This window comes from Oncorhynchus clarkii, chromosome 31 (genome assembly GCF_045791955.1).
Source record: "Oncorhynchus clarkii lewisi isolate Uvic-CL-2024 chromosome 31, UVic_Ocla_1.0, whole genome shotgun sequence".
Classification (NCBI taxonomy): Eukaryota; Metazoa; Chordata; class Actinopteri; order Salmoniformes; family Salmonidae; genus Oncorhynchus; species Oncorhynchus clarkii.
In genome coordinates this window covers 29,325,173-29,345,134 of record NC_092177.1, presented here as the reverse complement: position 1 = coordinate 29,345,134, position 19,962 = coordinate 29,325,173, and the positions used below count along the sequence as shown (strand labels likewise).

General features: G+C 44.4%; 1 protein-coding gene across 3 annotated transcripts in view; it reads left to right on the top strand.

Moving 5' to 3' along the window:
* The window catches only part of LOC139390498 (MCF.2 cell line derived transforming sequence a), a 29,440-nt gene that overhangs the window by 3,354 nt on the left and 6,124 nt on the right, over nucleotides 1-19,962 (top strand). For 2 of the 3 annotated variants that reach the window (XM_071137629.1, XM_071137628.1), the window contains exons 2-19: nucleotides 10,912-10,980; nucleotides 11,243-11,357; nucleotides 11,816-11,906; nucleotides 13,415-13,534; nucleotides 13,635-13,751; nucleotides 13,956-14,105; nucleotides 14,256-14,371; nucleotides 14,463-14,577; nucleotides 14,732-14,851; nucleotides 15,109-15,300; nucleotides 15,583-15,774; nucleotides 16,030-16,201; nucleotides 17,227-17,306; nucleotides 17,567-17,652; nucleotides 17,754-17,820; nucleotides 17,905-18,020; nucleotides 19,646-19,715; nucleotides 19,852-19,944. In XM_071137629.1, coding sequence (XP_070993730.1) covers nucleotides 10,912-10,980; nucleotides 11,243-11,357; nucleotides 11,816-11,906; nucleotides 13,415-13,534; nucleotides 13,635-13,751; nucleotides 13,956-14,105; nucleotides 14,256-14,371; nucleotides 14,463-14,577; nucleotides 14,732-14,851; nucleotides 15,109-15,300; nucleotides 15,583-15,774; nucleotides 16,030-16,201; nucleotides 17,227-17,306; nucleotides 17,567-17,652; nucleotides 17,754-17,820; nucleotides 17,905-18,020; nucleotides 19,646-19,715; nucleotides 19,852-19,944 — 2,081 coding nt within the window. Of the gene's footprint in view, nucleotides 1-10,911; nucleotides 10,981-11,242; nucleotides 11,358-11,815; nucleotides 11,907-12,438; nucleotides 12,518-13,414; nucleotides 13,535-13,634; nucleotides 13,752-13,955; nucleotides 14,106-14,255; nucleotides 14,372-14,462; nucleotides 14,578-14,731; nucleotides 14,852-15,108; nucleotides 15,301-15,582; nucleotides 15,775-16,029; nucleotides 16,202-17,226; nucleotides 17,307-17,566; nucleotides 17,653-17,753; nucleotides 17,821-17,904; nucleotides 18,021-19,645; nucleotides 19,716-19,851; nucleotides 19,945-19,962 lie in introns of those variants that run through there. The other variant, XM_071137630.1, reaches the window with a different exon arrangement.

Below are 19,962 nucleotides of genomic sequence, written 5' to 3'. Positions count from 1 at the left end.
ACGTTGTCTGTATAGTTTTTTTGGCCTCTTCCCCTTGCATTGTCCCAGCCATATCCGCAGCAGCAGGGAGAATTAAGTCCTCCACAATAGTATGGGGCTTGCCTGTCCTAGCCACTCAGTAGATCACCATATAAGACGCTTCTAGCCCCTTCTAATTAATGGTATGGGTTGCTTTTATACATGTCTTAATACTCGAAAGTCATCTTAATTCTCGCTCAAAAAAACTCCCCTGGCTTATTTTTCAAATTGTTATGTTTTGTTTCTAAATATCTGCGTAAGAGTGAAGGTTTCATAGAGTTGTGAGAGTACTTTTGCACATATAACACACTGTGACTGGGGAACGGCACTACTCCCAATATAAGTGAACCCCAAATCAATGTAGTTCTCATCATATTTGCGCCTCTTTGATTGTCCAACATCCCTGTCTGTTGTTCGGTGCTTTCCCGGGTAAGGGGGCAGTAGCTTGGTGCTTTCCCGGGTAAGGGGGCAGTAGCTTGGTGCTTTCCCGGGTAAGGGGGCAGTAGCTTGGTGCTTTCCCGGGTAAGGGGGCAGTAGCTCTTCGGCTGCATCAGATTCACAGCTGTCAGTGTTCATGCTAGCTGGGCTAACAACATGTAGAATTACTGATGCTAGCATTGGATGTGCTTTTGGAAGCAGAACTACTTGTTGTTGACAGGTACTGCTGGTCGTAGCAGTACTACCAGTAGAGCTGGTATGTGTCTCTATGGACACAAGCCTTACTTTTTTTAACCATTTATCCATTTTTGAGCAAACGGAATGAGCAGCAGCTACATTCGCTACATTCCACCGTTGGTGGAATTCCCGCGAGAGAGTAACGGTTAATTATTTGATTAGGCTGCCTGTTTATGACATTGTGTTCTTATTTCGCTATTTTTGGCAGTGAAAAGAGGCTACTCAGGCGAGAAAAAAACCTCATCCAAATCTACAGCCCCGTTGGAAAAAATGCATGAACTGTTAGAAAATGTGAAGGAATTTTTTTTTTATATGTTTTATTTTAAAAAATGTGATCACATATTTATTTGGCGTACTCCCGACGGCATTGATACCCCAGTTTGGGAATACCTGCTCTAGTATATTGCATTCTCTTCTCTATAGAGGACTAACATGATGGTGTTGGTGACCTTTGGCACTGCTTTGTTGTTGTTGTTCCGTTGTCACCTTGGTTACTGACCTGTGCCCCTGTACTTCCCCTGTGTGAGGGTGTTGTCCCTGTCCACAGGCTGGCCTGTGTGTGAAGGTAATGGGGACATTGGGGAAAAGGCCCTGCCCCGGACTTTCTATTTTTACCAGGCGGAGTTGGTTCAGTGTAATAATGTGTGTGTAATGTGAGCTACGTTCCGTGGGTTGGGCTGGATCTGCCAAGAGAACAAGGAGAGACTGCAGTATATGGAAAAACCTTTATACACACACACACACACACTACAGATCAGTTACCTGTAAGTCTTCACCTGCCTCCACCTGGTTGTATTTTGACCTGTCAATATCATTTACCTCTGTGTGAAGAAACATGGCAGACAGGGTTTAACAAACTGCTTTCCTATGAGTTGTGTGAAGAATGGGTCATTTTGAAGCCCCATCACGCTTCCTGCAGTTAATCCTGAACTTTCACACAGCCAACACCACTGGCGGTCGGTGTCGTTTTAAGATGAGTGAGGATAATATTTTTATTTTTTTATGAGCATGGCCTTATTTCGATTACAGCATATTGGGTGATTCATATTCCATTCACCCAGTTTAATGTAACAGCGATAGTTTTAGGCTACTACATTATACTCTAATTTCCCTATACCCATCATGAGGTTGCTACAACCTAGCCTATGAATGAAAGTTTACAACGTAGGTGCACAGTTTGAGAGAATTTTGAGTAATACTGCCTTGTACGCTCTTACCTGCATCTAGCTGATATAGGCTGTAATCATTAGTCCAACAGTTGCAAATGAGAGTTTCTATTGGACGAATTCAGGTATGTTTATCCTTGTTTCGTTCCATTTGCTTCTGTTTAAGAAACCTTTTCATACCTTCATATCATAACCGCTAACCGCTACACAGCCTACATTGTTATCACATCCTAGTCAACATAGCTACTAAAACTAACATGTTAGTAAACCCTCTACAATCATGCAGTACAGTCAGCAAGCAGTTTAGCAGTTACACCGGCGGGCCCCAATGGCAATAAATCAATAAAACCAAAATGCCTTGACTTACCTTGACTTGAAAGAGGTCCAGTGTTGGTTCACCATAGCCAGCTAGCTAACATAGCACCCCTCTCTGTTTGAGGCAGGTGTTTGAGTAGGCTGAAATAGCTAGCTGCATTCACTAGATAAGTTTATTTTTTTTATTTAAAAAATTAATACAACTAAGTATAGCTCTCTCTCTATTGCTTCTCCTTATTTTGGAATAAATAATTTTTTCAAAACTGTTAAACTATTATCTTTCTTGGAGTCAACTACTCACCATATTGTATTCACTGCAGTGCTAGCTAGCTGTAGCTTATGCTTTAATTAAGTACTAGATATATTTAATTTATTGGGTGGACAGCATGTCAATTCATGCTGCAAGAGCTCTGATAGGTTAGAGAACTTCCTCTGGAAGTTACTGGGTAAGTATATGGAAGGGGGTGAGAACCATGAGCCTCCTAGGTTTTCTATTGAAGTCAATGTACTCAGAGGAGGACAGAAGCTAGCTGTCCTCCAGCTACACCATGGTGCTACTCTAGAGTGCTACTGAGTCTACTGTATTGCAAAACAGTGTGTTTTAATAATTTATTTACATGTGAATATATTTAACATAGTTTTAGCTAAAAAGGATAACTTTAATGTTTCACTTTTTATGAAATTACCTGAGGATGGTCCTCCCCTGGCCTACACAGTAAATGATGTGGCCCGGCCCGCCCAAGGAGTTGCTAGAGCCAAGGAAGAGCCCCCCTGCCAAACCCTACCCTAATCCAGACGACGCTGGGCCAAATGTGAGCCTCCCTATGGGACTCCCTATCACTGCTGGCTGTGACACAGCCTGGGATCGAACCCCAGTCTGTAGTGACGCTAAAGCACTGGGATGCACTGCCTTAGACCTCTGCGCCACACAGTAGGCAGGCAGCCTAATTCTGATATTCATTCCACTAATTTGTCTTTCGACCAATCACATCAGGTCTTTTCATATCAGATATTTTTCAGAGCTAATCTGATTGGTCAAAAGACCAATGAGTGAAAAAATAAATGAATTGGGCTTTATGTCTAAACGTAGCCTAAAAACCACATAACAAACCTCTTCAGTTAAACCTGTCAACCCCTGACAAACAGACTCCAATTACTAAGAGGTGTTTTTCATAGAAATAGTTGTCTGTGCAGATGTTGCGCTATACACATTCATTATCTGTCCCACTTCACAACAGAATATCACAAAAAATGTATTAGCTTTGCTGCACATTGATGCTACTCAAAAGAAGCAGCTTGAAACATCCCAAATTATAAATCAGGTAAACAAGTCACGGCACATGAGCCTAAATGTGTGGCATTTCCTCCAACACTTTGCCTCTACCAAGCCCACCACTATAATCTCCTTAGCACTGAAATCCCTGTTTGGTAAAAATATCTGCTGACCTCAAAACAGTCTAAGCCATGGCCCTTTGTGTAATGTGTGTAGGTAAACTTGAGGGACTGCATGTGTGTGATTATTGCATCTGTGCTGGTCTCTTTCTGTCTCAAGAGATTTGTCCATGTGCAGTATATTACTCTCCCTCTTCACACAATGTAGCTTCTATGAGACATCACAGTGACTGTTGGCTGAAGAAGCTTCTACCCTCCTCAGCCCGCCCAGTAGGCCCACAGCCTGCCATCATGGCAGTGCCAGTCATGTGTGATATCACCGAAGTTGAGTGGCACCCTTCTTGGTATGGTCTTATCTAGTAAAATGTGTACTGTTCGCCCCCAAATGACACAATCCCGTTGCTGAAGGAGTGCCCTGAGCACAGCTGCACTCTGGGAAGTAGGAGTGCTGCAGCACCCCCTGGTAAATCACCATTAAAGCATAATAAATATACACACAGATTTTTTAAAACCAAATTAGTGCACTAGGCCTTTATTACTCCTGTATGAGCGGATCAAAAGAACTTGTCAGCAGAGCAGGGAGAAATCCCCCATCAGTTCAGTCTCCTCAACTTACTCAATCACCACATTATTCAGTAATAGATCTAGATATGGTTTAGGATTGAGTGAGTGATTTGTCCCAAAAACAATGCTGTTAGTTTTGGAGATATTTAGCACCAGCCTATTTTTTTAAACATTTTATTTAACTAGGCAAGCCAGTTATGAACAAATTCATATTTACAATGACTGCCGACCCCGGCCAAACCCTAACCCGGACAACGCTGGGCCAATTGTGCTCCGCCCTATGGGACTTCCAATCATGGCCAGTTGTGATATAGCCTGGAATCAAACCACACTCAACCAAATTTGCATTAGAGAGGCTTCCATTAAAGACAACCCTCTGTGTTCTATTAGATGGAGAACTCCTAATCCATTATAAAACAGAGGATGTATATATATAACACCTTTTTTCCAGCAATAAGGTAAGATCTGTGAGGCTTCTGAAGCCATGTAGTAAAATAACGAGAGTCTTGTTGGAAGACTATTGCATGCATTTGAGCCAGCTTCAACCGGTTGGCTAATGATGATGTTGAGCAAAAAACACATGGCTGCCTCACTTCGGCTTTAATCCACCAGGACTCCTATCACCCTGCTCAGTAAACAGACGCTATCACAGATCACCTGCTAAGGCCAGCCCTGCTTTACCCTGGGCCTTTAATCTGTCTGGCTGCCTAGGAGTCTATCGCAGGACCCAGCCATGCTTAGCAAACACTACTCAGTGAAGTCACCTGACTAGGCTTTGGTGCTTGGATGCTTTGACGAATTGAGTCAGCGGGAATAATTGTTTCCTAGCTGTGGGGCTGCCAAGTAGAAAGCATAATTTGGAGGTTCGGTGTGTTGTGCATCTTGTTTAGCAGGCCAGGCAGAGACGGAGTGATTTACGTCATGTGATGAGTGGTACAGAATGCAGATTCTAATCGGAGAGGGGCCTTGGTGGAGACTTCCTGGGATCACAGACTAGCACGCACTTCCAAAACACTTCAGCCTGCCTGCAGCACAAGCATTCTCCCTCTGATCTAACACTATACTGTCTGAAGTTATGCAGGACAGGTGACTGTAGTGTGTTTGCTGTTATGTTTATCTGTATTGTTTTGATTGCTTGTCATCATATCTAGATGACGGATATTGCCCCTTTTCTCATTAAATTAAATCAAATCAAATATATTTATAAAACCCTTTTTTACATCAGCAGAGGTCACAAAGTACTTATATAGAAACGCAGCCTAAAACCCCAAACAGCAGATGTAGAAGCACAGTTAATAGAAAACACTGCCTAGAAAGGCAGGAACCGAGGAAGAAACCTAGAGGAATCAGGCTCTGAGGGGTGGCCAGTCCTCTTCTGGCTGTGCAGGGTGGAGATAGTTCTTCAAGATGTTAAAACATTCATAGATGACCAGCAGGGTCAAATAATCAGTGGTTGTAGAGGGTGCAACAGGTTAGTACCTCAGGAGTAAATGTCAGTTAAATTTTCATAGCCAAGCATTCAGAGGACGAGACAGCAGGTGCGGTAGAGAGGGAGAGGGAGGATAAAAACTAGAGTCTGGGGAGTGGCTCTGTGGCCCTGTCCGACGATACCGCTGGACAGGGCCAACAAGCCAGGACATAACCCCACCCACTTTACCAAAGCACAGCCCCCACACCACTAGAGGAATGTCAACAGACCACCAACTTACTACCCTGAGACAAGGCTGAGTATAGCTCACAAAGATGTTCTCCACCGCACAAGCCCGAGGGGGTTGCAAAACAGGACAAGATCACATCGGTGACTCAACACACTCAAGTCAGGTAAAGTCAAAAATCTTGGCACGATGTGATGCACCCTTCCTAGGGACAGCATGGAAGAGCACCAGTAAGCCAGTGACTCAGCCGCCGTAATATGGGCAGAGGCAGAGAATCCCAGTGGAGAGAGGGGAGCCGGCCAGGCAGAGATGGCAAGGGCGGTTCGTTGCTTCAGTGCCCTGCCATTCACCTTCGCACTCCTGTGCCAGACTACACTCAATTATAGTTCCTACTGAAGAGATGAGTCTTCAATAAATACTTAAAGGTCTCAGAGTCTGCGTCTCTCACATGGGTAGGCAGACCATTCCATAAAAATAGAGCTCTATAGGAGAAAGCCCTGCTTACTTAGAAATTCTAGGGACAATAAGGAGGCCTGCGTCTTGTGACTGTAGCACACATGTAGGTATGTAGGGCAGGACCAAATAGGAGAGATGGGTAGGAAGTCCATGTAATGCTTTGTAGGTTAGCAGAAAAAACATTGAAATCATCCCTAGTCTTAACAGGAAGCCAGGCTAGCACTGGAGTAATATTGTCAAGTGTTTTGGTGCTAGTCAGTATTCTAGTAGCCGTGTTTTGCACTAACTGAAGTGTATTTATTGCATTTTCCAGGAAGCCAGAGACTAGAGCATTGCAGTAGTCTAATCTAGAAGTGACAAAATGATGGATTAGCTTTTCTGCATCATTTTTGAACAAAAGGTTTCAGAGTTTTGCAACGTTCCGAAGATGAAAAAAAGCTACCCGTTCTAAATTAGATTGTCTCTTCATTACAGTACCAATTTGATATGAATAAATTGTACCTTGTGTCAACATGAATAGTTGAGAGATGACGAGATGACAATGTGAATGATTATAAAGGCTGTATCACATCCGGCCGTGATTGGCTGTCCCATAGGGCGGCACATAATTGGCCCAGCGTCGTCCGGGTTTGGGGGGGGGGTTGGCAGTGGTAGTCCGTCATTGTAAATAAGAATTTGTTCTTAACTGACTTGCCTAGTTAAACAAAGGTAAAAGTACATAGCCTAGTAGTTGTTGTTGATGTAGGCTGTACAGGAGCTACAATTTCTACAGAAGTACACACTATGAACCCCTTCATCAATCATTTATAAACTGCTTATACATACCACATGTGGCCTTTCCAAGCTCTCCATAACATTCAAGCCATGGAAACATTAATTATTACACAGCCAGTCCAGGATATCCATTTTGAACCTGACACTAACCAGTACCTGACAGTAACCCTACTCGATGGCTGTGTGTGAATGGCCCAGCCTGGCTTGGCCAGCCCATGTCTCTGTGTGTGTGAATGGCCCAGCCCAGCCTGGCTTGGCCCAGCCCATTTCTCTGTGTGTGGGAATGGCCTATCCCAGCCTGGCTTGGCCCAGCCCATGTCTCTGTTTGTGAATGGCCCAGCCCAGCCTGGCTTGGCCCAGCCAATGTCTCTGTGTGTGTGGGAATGGCCCAGCCCAGCCTGGCTTGGTCCAGCCCATGTCTCTGTGTGTGTGGGAATGGCCCAGCCCAGCCTGGCTTGGTCCAGCCAATGTCTCTGTGTGTGTCAGTAACACTCATGAAATATTGACAAGAGATCAGCGGAACTCATTACTGCTACCCACGCCGACTCCCTGCCTGACACGGTTACCCCCGACGACAACGTGGAAAAGGACACTGTAGCCTGTCTTCTCTTGAGAGGTCTTTCTACGGTGGCCTTTCTCAATAGCAAGGCTATGCTCACTGAGTCTGTACATAGTCAAATCTTTCCTTAAGTTGGGTCAGTCACAGGGATCAGGTATTCTGCCACTGTGTACTCTCTGTTTAGGGCCAAATAGCATTCTAGTTTGCTTTGTTTTTAAAAAAATCTTTCCAATCTGTCAAGTAATTATCTTTTTGTTTTCTCAGGATTTTGTTGGGTCTAATTGTGCTGTTTGTGAACAGAGCCCCAGGACCAGCTTGCTTGCTCTTCTCCAGGTTCATCTCTCTGTAGGTGATGGCTTTGTTATGGAATGTTTGGGAATCGCCTCATTTCAGGTGGTTATAGAATTTAATGGCTTTTTTCTGGATCTTGATAATTAGCGGGTATCGGCCTAATTCTGCTCTTCGTACATTATTTGGTGTTTTACGTTGTACACAGAGGATATTGTTACAGAATTCTGCATGCAGAGTCTTAATTTGGTGTTTGTCCCATTTAGTAATTTCCTGGTTGGTGAACGGACCCCAGACATCACAACCATGAAGAGCAATGGGTTATATAACTGATTCAAGTATTTTTTGCCAGATTCTAATGGGTATATTGAATTTCATGTTCCTTTTGATGGCATAGAAGGCCCTTCTTGGCTTGTCTCTCAAATCATTCACAGCTTTGTGGAAGTTACCTGTGGTCCTGATGTTTAGGCCGAGGTATGTATATTTTTTGTGTCTAGATGGAAAAGGTGTCTAGATGGAGTTTGTATTTGTGATCCTGCCAACTGGTCTTTTTTTTTTTTAACACCATTATTTTTGTCTTACTGATATTTATTCTCAGGAACCAGGTCTGACAGAATCTGTGCAGAAGATCTAGGTGCTGCTGGAGGCCCTCCTTGGTTGGGGAACTAAGCACCAGGTCATCAGCAAACAGCAAACAGTAGACATTTGACTTCAGATTCCAGTAGGGTGAGGCCGGGTTCTGCAGACTGTTCTAGTGTCCTCGCCAATTTGCCAACTACTGTTCAGAATTTTAGGGTCACTTAGAAATGTCCTTGTTTTTGAAAGAAAAGCACGTTTTTTGTCCATTTAAAATAACATCAAACTGATCAGAAATACAGTGTAGACAGTCTAGTTTTATTGCTTCTTTAATCACAACAACAGTTTTCAGCTGTGCTAACATAATTGCAAAGGGGTTTTCTAAATTGGCCTTTTTTTTTATTATAAACTTGGATTAGCTAACACAACGTGGCATTGGAAAACAGGAGTGATAGTTGCTGATAATGGGCCTCTGTACGCCTATGTAGATATTCCATAAAAAATCTGCCTTTTCCAGCTACAATAGTCTACAATAGTCATTTGCAACATTAACAATGTCTACACTTTATTTCGGATCATTTTGATGTTATTGGACAAAAAAATGTGCTTTTCTTTCAAAAACAAAGACATTTCTAAGTGACCCCAAACTTTTGAATAGTAGTGTATGTTGAAGAGGGTGGGGCGTAAGATGCATCCTTGTCTCACCCCACGGCCCTGTGGAAAGAGATGTGTGTTTCCGACACTTTTAACTGCACACTTGATGTTTGTGTACATGGATTTTATAATGTTGTGTGTTTTACCCCCAACACCACTTTCCATCAGTTTGTATAGCAGACCCTCATGCCAAATTGAGTCGAAAGCCTTTTTGAAATCAACAAATCATTAGAAGACTTTTCCTTTGTTTTGACTTGTTTGTTTGTCAGTTAGGGTATGCAGGGTGAATACATGGTCTGCCGTACGGTAATTTGATAAAAAGCCAATTTGACATTTGCTCAGTACATTGTTTTCACTGAGGAATGTACAAGTCTGCTGTTAATGATAATGCAGAGGATTTTCCCAAGGTTGCTTTTGATGAATATCCCACGGTAGTTATTGGGGTCAAAATTGTTTCCACTTTTGTGGATTGGGGTGCACAGTTCTTGGATCTAAATATTGGGGAAGATGCCAGAGCTAAGGATGATGTTAAAGAGTTTAAGTATAGCCGATTGGAATTTGTGTTCTGTATATTTTATCATTTCATTAAGGATACCATCAACACAACAGGCCTTTTTGGGTTGGAGGGTCTCTCTCTCTCTAGCTCTTTTCAATGCATCTCTCTCTCTCTCTCTCTCTCTCCCTCTCCTCTCCTCTCGTCTCCTCTCCTCTCCTCTCCTCTCCTCTCCTCTCCTCTCCTCTCCTCTCCTCTCTCTCTCGTCATATTTAATGATAATGTACATTATTCATAAGGGATGGTTGGTTCATGGGAATCAAGTGGTCTGTTGATCGGTTGCATAAACTTATCAACAGCAGAGAATTATATGACTATAAATTACTTTTAACATGTCTACTTTAGGGCTATGTAATGCTCGTTACTCGAGGTTGTCACGGATCCCCCTGGAAATTTCATTACGCACACCTGTCCCCTGTTCCCACTGATTAGTACTTGTATAAGTGTGCCCTTTGGTTTCCATTGGGCTGTCGATTATTGTTCCAATGTCCGTTGGTCGTGTGAGTACCTGTGCTGTGTTTTGGCTTTCGTGACGCTTGTATTACGCAGATAATTACGGGTCTCGTCCCATGTGGTATCATTGTGCCCGTGTGTTATTTATTCGAGGTAGTTCTCAATCTTTTGTTTAGGTTTCAACCCTGTGTTTTGTATAGTGTTCGTCCCCGTGCCTTTACACTGCACGCCATAATTTGTGTACAATAAAAAAAACTATTACGCATTCCTGTGTCTGTCTCCCGATCCTTCATGCCAACGTGACAGAGGTGAACTCAGTCTTCACTGTGGCTTCACTCATACCACTATTTGATTGTATATGTACAGTATATTACGGGCAGTGTTTTAGTCCTGTCAACTGTGTTGACTGTGTAATGTTATAAGAGGAGAGAGTAATGTTGCCTGCCACCACAGCGGGCTGGACACAGTATATGACTCCATGCTGCCTCTCCCCTGGTGACAGGAGAAGGGAGTGGAGAGGTATAATGACGGCCTCCTGCTGTGCTAGCCTGGATGTCACAGTGGAAAGATGTGGTCCAGACCCGCCTCCGAATGATTGACTGACTTGATCCAGACAGCTGAGAGTCTGATACCTTCCTTATCACTAATGTTGATGTTGTTTTACATACGACCACTGGGTGGCAGTAAATCCCTCTGTTAAATCATCATGTTATGGAAGATCACCATGGGTTGACACTTTCAAAGAGGCCTCTGACCCCATTGTTCTAATATCTCCCTCTTTCTATCGCTCTCTCCTTCTCCTCCTTCCCACAGAGGTGTCAGTCCCTATGAGTATGAAGGAGGTGGACGGCTACATTGAAAAGCAGGTGGCCTACCTGTCAGGTGGGAGGTCTTTACTCAGGAATATCTATTTTGGGTTCATAACCTCTGACCTGTGTTAACATTGGCTGTGTAGATTCAGGCGGGTGTCTACGACCTGTAAAAGTAGGAGTGACATGTAGAAACTAACACTGACAAAGCTGTTCTCAGTTCATCCAACATGTTCTAGACTACTAAATGAGGGGTCAGCAAAGAACATAATATAATTGTTTAGTACACTGTTGAGTGTGATTGATAGTTCATATGAAACTATTTTTCTTCCCAGGTGGGCGTGGTGAGGACTCCAGCGTGATTATCACCCTCCCAGAATACTCTGCTTTCAGCGACATTCCAGAGGAGTCTTTAGCTAAAGTCTTAACATACCTCACCCTCATACCTCGGTGGGTGAACCAACATAATACACTACCTCCTACTATTCATCTCTCTAGCCCTCCCTCTCTCGCCTCATAACTTTCTCTGCAATGCAGTGTGTGCCTGCTTTAGTCCAGAGTTAGTATTCTTTGCAGATATGGCACTAGATGCTCTCTGTCCCTCATCTACTTTGATGTCCTCTGTGCCAGCTCAGAGCAGGTATATCCTAGGGAGGAGGGATCGTATCATTGGACGTGGACCAAAAGGGGAGTTTGAGTTCAGGTCAACAGAGTCGATGAACATCCCTGTAAACAGATCTAATGTATTCACTGCAGGCTTTCTTTCTGCACCAAAAAATACAATTTGTCTTTGGCTGTAGTTAGCTGTCAAATCAACTTAGCATATTATATTTGACTAGTAAAAGTATACATTTGTTAAGTGAAAAGTGCATGTGTTCAAATAATAATTGTATTGCTTGTGTTTGCAGAGCACGACAACCAGGTGTAAAATTCATCATCATTTTAGACAGACGACTGGATACTTGGACCTCAATCAAAACAGCACTTGCCAGAATTGCGGTGAGCGAGTTATAGTCTTGAACATATGATTTGCTGCTATGGCAAAAAACAAAAATCCAGTTCAGAATTTCAGCACTAGACAGACTGGACGTCAGAGTGGGGAGCTGTCCATGGTGCTGAATTGCCCAGCGCTCAGTTCCTGCTGTTTTGTGATGGTCTCGTCTCTCGGTCTTAAATTCATTAAAATACTTCCTCGTGACTATATCTGTCAAATACTGCAGTTGCTTTGTCAGTGTTTATTATTGCTCATGCATAGTTTTCAAATAAAATGTTCTGTACTCACTGTATGAAACTTGAGTACCGTGGCAAGGGAATGAAGATGCATTAGCCAGCACTCAATTACGTGGATATTACCTGATGACGCTATATTTCGGCGCACGATGAGAGGAAGAGATTGCAGACAGCGCTGCCACCCTCATCGTCGCAGCAGCGTTGATGCTGCGGCTGTGGCCCCGCAGCCAAATAAAGGGAACCAGTAGCCGACATTGGCACCGATTTATAAGCTTCGGGACGGCGACATTTAGAATGATAGCATGATCGTATAAATGGCTGTAAACACAATGGCTGTGAGTTACCAGCGCCGAGGATTGCCCAGGATACGGAGGAGCCCGGTAACACGCTTTAAAAAAAATTTGATTTAAAGAGTTGTGGTCAAGTTTGGGTGGGCAGGGTGAATGCGGCATCGCTCACTGGCTGCAGCTTAAGCATAAGCACTGCGGTGCAGAGCCTGATTTTAGCCTCGTCATGCAATTGATGCAGCAAGACAGAGAACGATGGCTTGCTTATGTGAATACAAACCCGACTGCAATATTTAGCATGTTGAGCTTGAAGGGCAGTGTGCATGTTTGAAGTAACCTAAAGCTAGATTTTAGATGGCGACGTTAAATGAATATCAGAGCTCTTTGTGGAATAATCAACATTTCACACTGTTTTATGTCGATGTCCTATGCATATTTAAGTTTTAACGGCTGGCATCTTGAATTATACCAAACCCATATGTTAGTAAGGCTAGACCTGCATCACCACAGTCATGTCATAAAAATGGGTGTGAATTATTTTTCAAATTGAGCTAATAAGATTGTCATCCTAAATGCTCTACTTGTGATGTCTGCTGCTGAAAATCGCTCTGAAGTTCAATCAAAGCCTCGTCCCTAAATATAATTCAGCCTACCTACTGTCTTCTGTCTTCTTGGTTAGTGAAGCCATTTTCTATTGGCGACATCTTCAATACACCTGTGATAGGCAGGATAGGTCCAGCTTTCCTCCTTTAATTGACAGTGGGTCAGACTGAGAGGCTTTGTCTGCCTGAGCCTGATTGCTTGTTAGTGCTGTCAATATGTCCATTCAGGGTGAACAGATGATGGCTATGCATCCAGAAGTCCCTTCCTTTCATAGTGAACAGATTAGCCTGGTTTTGGGTAAAAGGCATGGTCCAGGGTTTGTCAGAGCTCTAGATCAGGGCTCACTGTCCATCAGTGATGGTGTCCCTCTTCCCCCCCTGATTCCAGGCCTCCTTCCCTGGGAACCTCCACCTGGTGCTGGTGCTGAGACCCACCAGCTTCTTCCAGCGCACCGTCACAGACCTGGGCTTCCGCTTCAGCCAGGAGGACTTCATGCTCAAGATGCCAGTAAGGCAGATCATTTACCAAATCCAACACTTCACCACACATGTACATAGTACTAAACACAGTCAATAACGTGTCCATTATTATATCTCTCCTCTATTAGGTGGTGATGCTGAGCTCTGTGACAGACCTACTGAGATACATTGATGAAAATCAATTGACCTCAGAGTTTGGTGGAACCCTGGATTACTGCCACAGTGACTGGATCGTCCTGAGAACAGTACATACATACTTTAAACTTACATACCATCAATCATGCAGCGACTCAGAACCCCAGCACAAATTTTACAACATGTCTGATGTGGCGAGACACATTCAAACTTGGCCTGTATGTCTGCACCGTTCTGAGTGATGATGTCAGAGTATAAATGTAGAAACACTGTGATGACGTCCCTGTGTTGTGTGCTCTCTGGCTCCCCTCCAGGCCATAGAGAGCTTTGCGGTGACAGTTAAGGACATAGCTCAGATGCTGCAGGCGTTTGGCACAAAGCTGGCAGAGACAGAGCTGCCAGATGAGGGCACCGCCATCGTACACCTCCTCTCAACCCACACTGACAAGTACAGGAAACTCAAGGTATAACTGCAGCACTCCGTTTCACACACCTTTTACGCTAGGCTCTATGATAATGTGTGACAGTCTCGTATCAGCGGCAGACTAACTGAAATCTAGTCTACATTGACCCACTGATGTTTTATAGCCATTTTTCTTGTCTGTCTTGTACAGGAGGCGATATGGTCTGTATCAAAGGAGGGTCGTCACCTGCTGGCTAGCCTGGAGGCCTCTGGGAGAGAGGAGGATTCACTATGGGATATCAGGCTGGACTGGGAGACTGTGCAGAGGTATATAACCTCAGAGGGATAATCATACTACCGTCTGCCTAAATGTTATAGAGTGGCCATATATTACAACCTATCTCTCGCTGGTCTTCAGGCTACTAGCCCAGCTGAGGGACATGGAGTCAGCCTTTGACGGCTTCTTTGAGAAGCATCATCTGAAGCTCCAACAGTACCTCCAGCTGCTCAGATACGAACACAGCTTCCAGGAGGTGAGACCGATTGTTGATTAATTGGCCTATGCCGAGAGGCAACTCTTGACGATACCCATGGGGTGTACAGCTCGATTGGATATTGGATGAGGTGTTTTGAAGTTGGGAGGTGCATATGTATGGAACTAATGTCCCTCTCTCCTCTTGTGGTCAGATGGAGTTGTCTCTGGAGCGTCTGGCGACCCAGGAGAGGGAGGTGTCATTGTCAGGGGAGACGCTGACTCAGACAGAACAGACACTCAGGGACCTGGACAGCCTGGAGGCTCACGCACAGGTCAGTATTTACCTTTTACACACTCCCTCATCAGATCAAGGACACCAGGACTACACTTAGTGTATACTTAAGCCTCAAGACCTGACCTACAAATGGTGGTTGGCAGAGATCGTCTTCTCTGGGTCTCACGTGCTTTTGGTAACAGCATTGGCTGTGGAGCTAGGATTGAATTGTATTTGCTATGGTGATACTGTATGTGTGTAGACCTCCTGCATGTTATTGTATGTAATTGACAGTGGTGTCCTGGGTGTTGCTAGGAGGAGATGGCCCGTGCCCAGACCATCATCCTCCATGGTCACCAGCTGGCAGCCTGTCACCACTACGCCATGGCCCTGATCGTGCAGCGCTGCAACGAGCTACGTCACCGCTGTGACACGCTCAGTAAGGCTCTGAGGGCCAAACACACACACCTCTCCCAGGCCTACCAGCTGATGCTACGCTTGGATCAGGTAGAGGACACACACATACACACATTTATTTACACTAATACACACAGGTGAGCACACACACAAACAAGCATTTCGTTACACCTGCAATAACATCTGCTAAACACGTGTATGTGACAAATATCATTTGATTTGAGTATTTAGCTGTTGATCTGCGTAGATGAAGTGCTGGCACAAAACCATGCACTGAAATATATTTGGTTACCTTTATTCTCTGTCAAGTGCTAACGTATATCCGATTTATGATTGGTCAGTGTGCATGACATTGTCTCGTCCCCACCATAGGCCCAGAGTTGGTGTGACGACGGGGCTTACTTGTTGGCCCAGCAGCTGGTGGAAAAGTTCCAGTCTAAGGAGGGGGCCCAGGCTGCTCTGAAGGACATAGACAGATTCCTGGAGGGGGCTCCGTCTCTCCTCAGCTCAGGACATGACCTCCTGGCCGTGGAATTTGAGTCTGTCCTCACCCCAGAGATACAGGTTAAACACCAACCAGTGTCTCTCATTCACAAACAGCTCTATGGTTTAAAGAGAAAAGCCCTCTGTAATGCTTCTCATGAGCCATCAGTGTATAATCCATCATAAGGCTTTCTATACACATAATACATTACATAACTATAAAAGCCTATTTAGCGAACACTGTTCCACTAACACTGTTTTGCTGACACACTGCAGGTTCTGGCTCCATATAAATCCTCTAAGCCCCCCCCCCTCTTCTTTCTTCATCCTCCACAGGTCCAGATAGGGAAGACATTTGAGAAGCACACAGCGGTGCAGGAGATGATCCACAACAGACAGGTCTGTCTGAGGAAGCTGGCTGAGAAACACGTCCGTCCCATTCAACTGGTGGCCCCCCGGCCGGAGAACCCACCCCGTTCCAAGTCCCCACTATTCTCCCCCAAACATGGTAAGAGGAGGTAGGGGACACACATGCACTTGATGATTCAGGACATTTGTCACAGTAGATTAAACAGCATCAGACTGTATAGCTGACTGTTTCGGGCTAGAGAGGTTTACAGTACATGTTTCATCATCCAGCTGTCCACAGCCCAGGGCTTCACACACGTCCCTCCAGCCCTGCAGTGAAGTAGTCAAAGCAGCCAACTACAGGATCCAGTAATGAGGAAGCCCACAGTGTTTGTGCTCAACCTGAGTTAAAGATCTACCTATTTTGGCCCAGCAGTATAATCAGTCCTTAGGGGATACTGGGGTGGCAGGTAGCCTCGTGGTTAGAGTGTTGGGCCAGTAACTGAAAGGTTGCTAGATTGAATCCCTGAGCTGACAAGGTAAAAAAATCTGTTGTTCTGCCCCTGAACAAGGCAGTGCACCCACTGTTCATAGGCCGTCATTGTAAATAAGAATTTGTTCTTAACTGACTTGCCTAGTTAAATAAAGGTTAAATAAATAAATAAAAAAGTGAGGATAGGACATCCAGGTCCCACAGGACCTATCAAACCACTACATTGTCATATCGCCACAAGCAACTGCTCTTTGTAGTGATGGCGCTATTGGGTAATGTAGTGTTAGGTAGTGTCAACTGCTGTATCTTCATGGCTTCATCAAAGCACGTATATACATATACTCATTATTAACGTGTTATCCAGACAGGTCTTGTGTTTTATCACCATTATTAACATGTTATCCAGACAGGTCTTGTGTTTTATCATCATTATTGACGTGTTATCCAGACAGGTCTTGTGTTTTATCACCATTATTGACGTGTTATCCAGACAGGTCTTGTGTTTTATCACCATTATTGACGTGTTATCCAGACAGGTCTTGTGTTTTATCACCATTATTGACGTGTTATCCAGACAGGTCTTGTGTTTTATCACCATTATTGACGTGTTATCCAGACAGGTCTTGTGTTTTATCAAAACACATAGAAACGTACATCATTATCAACTTCAGCTGAGAGGTCATCTTTTGCAGGGGTCGACGGTTTGAAGTTCTCCTTCGATCTATCACTTCCTGGGAAGAGGACGTCACGGAAAAGCCCCGGCTCCAGAAAGGTGAGATGGAGGAAAGGATGACGTAAACGTGGAGAAATTAAAGAAAGTGAATAACCACAGTGGAGAAAGGACTTTAAACGCTGCTGCAGTTCACACACCTCACTATGAATGTCACCGTGGCAACAGTACAGCTGTGATGTTTACATTACAGTTAGTAATCTTTCGGTAGTCATAAAGGCTTGAGGTGGATTTCCTTCTTTAATCTGTGTTATCTGAGGATGTTAATCCTGGTTGTCTCTGTTTTGACCCATCTGTCTCAGATTGAGGTGATGCATGACTACCAGGAGAATAGGAGCTCCCTGCTCTCCAGCCTGGAGGGGGAGGACAGCCCAGACCTTCTCAAACGGTATGTCTACTCATCCTCTTTATAATCCCTCTGCAGTCTTCCTGATTCCTTATGTTCAGACATAATACTAATGAGTTCCTCTGGCCCTGTCACCTCCACAGTCACGTGATGAGGGAGCTAATCGAGACAGAGAGAGTCTATGTGGAGGAGCTGCTGTCAGTGCTGCTGGTGAGAAGATACACAGCAGCGTTTCACCATTTCTGGATTACTCCAGAGTTCTCTATGCTGATGTGTGTGTATATATGTGTGTAGGGATACAGGGGAGAGATGGAGAATCCAGGCCTTTCAGGGCTCCTGCCCCCCATCCTGCAAAGTAAGAAAGACATCCTGTTTGGAAACATGCCTGAGATCTACAACTTCCACAGCAGGCAAGGACACACACAAACACACACATGCACACATGTATCCTGTGGTTTAGAGGAAGGATCCTCACTGTCATTAATGTTGTTTGGAGTCTCAATGAACTGTGAGATTGATTCAATCATTGCATCCACATAGCCTCTATGAAATAATGCTTCATCTTAAAAACAACCATGTCTCCTGTACACTAGCTACACTGAGCAAAAATATCAACGCAACATGTAAGTGTTTGGTCCCATGTTTCATGAGCTGAAATAAAACAAATCCCAGAAACGTTCCATTCACACAAGAAAAGCGTATTTCTCTCAAATGTTGTGCACAAATTGGTTTACATCCCTGTTAGTGAGCATTTCTCCTTGGCCAAGATAATCCATCCACTTAACAGGTGTGGCATATCAAGAAGCTGATTAAACAGCATGATCATTACACAGGTGCAGTTTTGTCACACAACACAATGCCACAGATTTCTCACATTTTGAGGGAGGTTGCAATTGGCATGCTGACTGCAGGAATGTCCACCAGAGGTGTTGCCAGAGAATTTTATGTTAATTTCTCTACCATAAGCCGCCACCAACGTCGTTTTAGAGAATTTGGCAGTCCGTACAACCGGCCTCCCAACCGCGGACCACGTGCATGGCGTCGTGTGGGCGAGCGGTTTGTTGATGTCAACATTGTGAACAGAGTGGTGGCGGTAGGGTTATGGTATGGGCAGGCATAAACTACAGACAACGAACACAATTGCATTTTATCGATGGCAATTGAAATGCACAGAAATACCGTGATGGAATTGTGAGGCCCATTGTGAGGCCCATTGTGAGGCCCATTGTGAGGCCCATTGTGAGGCCCATTGTGAGGCCCATTGTGAGGCCCATTGTGAGGCCCATTTCTCTTAAAGTATCTGTGACCAACAGATGCAAACTGTATGTGTTTTCCCAGTCATGTGAAATCCATAGATTAGGGCCTAATTTATGTATTTAACTTGACTGATTTCCTTATATGAACTGTAACTCAGTAAAATCTTTGAAATTGTTGCATGGTGTGTTTATATTTGTTCAGTATACGAGCCAGTTTCCTCTATCCAGCTGTGTGAGTTAGTTCAAGTGTTTATTAGTGGCTCTGTCTATATCACAGGAGGTTGGTGGCACCTTAATTGGGGAGGATGGGCTAGTGGTAGTAACGGGAGTAGAATTTGTGGAATGGTATAATACATCAGACATATGGTTTCCATGTGTTTGATGCCATTCCATTCGCTCCGTTACGGACATTATTATTATGTGCAGCCTCCTGTGATCTGCATTCTCTATATCCTGCCTGCTGGGCCTGCTCCCATGCTGGGCTGAATGGCTTAATTGAATGACTGCATGAGGCCCTAAGCCAATTAGAGCCTCTTTAACTGGTGTTAAATGTGAGTTGCTCAAACAAGCATTTGATTATGCAAACAAGAGAGGAAACTTGCAGACACAGTGGCACAGCTGTGTGGGTGACCCCGGTCATTAACTATGGAGGAGGGCAGGACATGGGGCCTACTGTGAGGCTGACTGTGTGGTGATGGTTGCTGCTGTGTGTGGTTAGGGTATGACCTATTGACTTAACATGTCTGTGACCTCTGACTCATGATCTCTTGCTTCGACAGGGTGTTCCTGCAGGACCTGGAGGGCTGCCTGGAGACCCCAGAGGGAGTAGGGGCCTGCTTTCTGGAGCGGGTGAGGAAAGTCTATAGTGTGTGTGTGTGTGTGTTCATGTCTGTGGTTGTTTCTGAGCAATGTCTTTACCTACAGTATATGTGTGTTTGTCTTGCATGGATGGTGTGTCATTGGAAATGTTTGTGTGTATTTCCAGAAGGAGAATTTCCAGGTGTATGAGTGTTACTGTCAGAATAAGTCTCGCTCAGAGTCCTTGTGGAGGCAATTCTCAGACTGTGCCTTTTTCCAGGTGAAGCCTGTTTCTGTC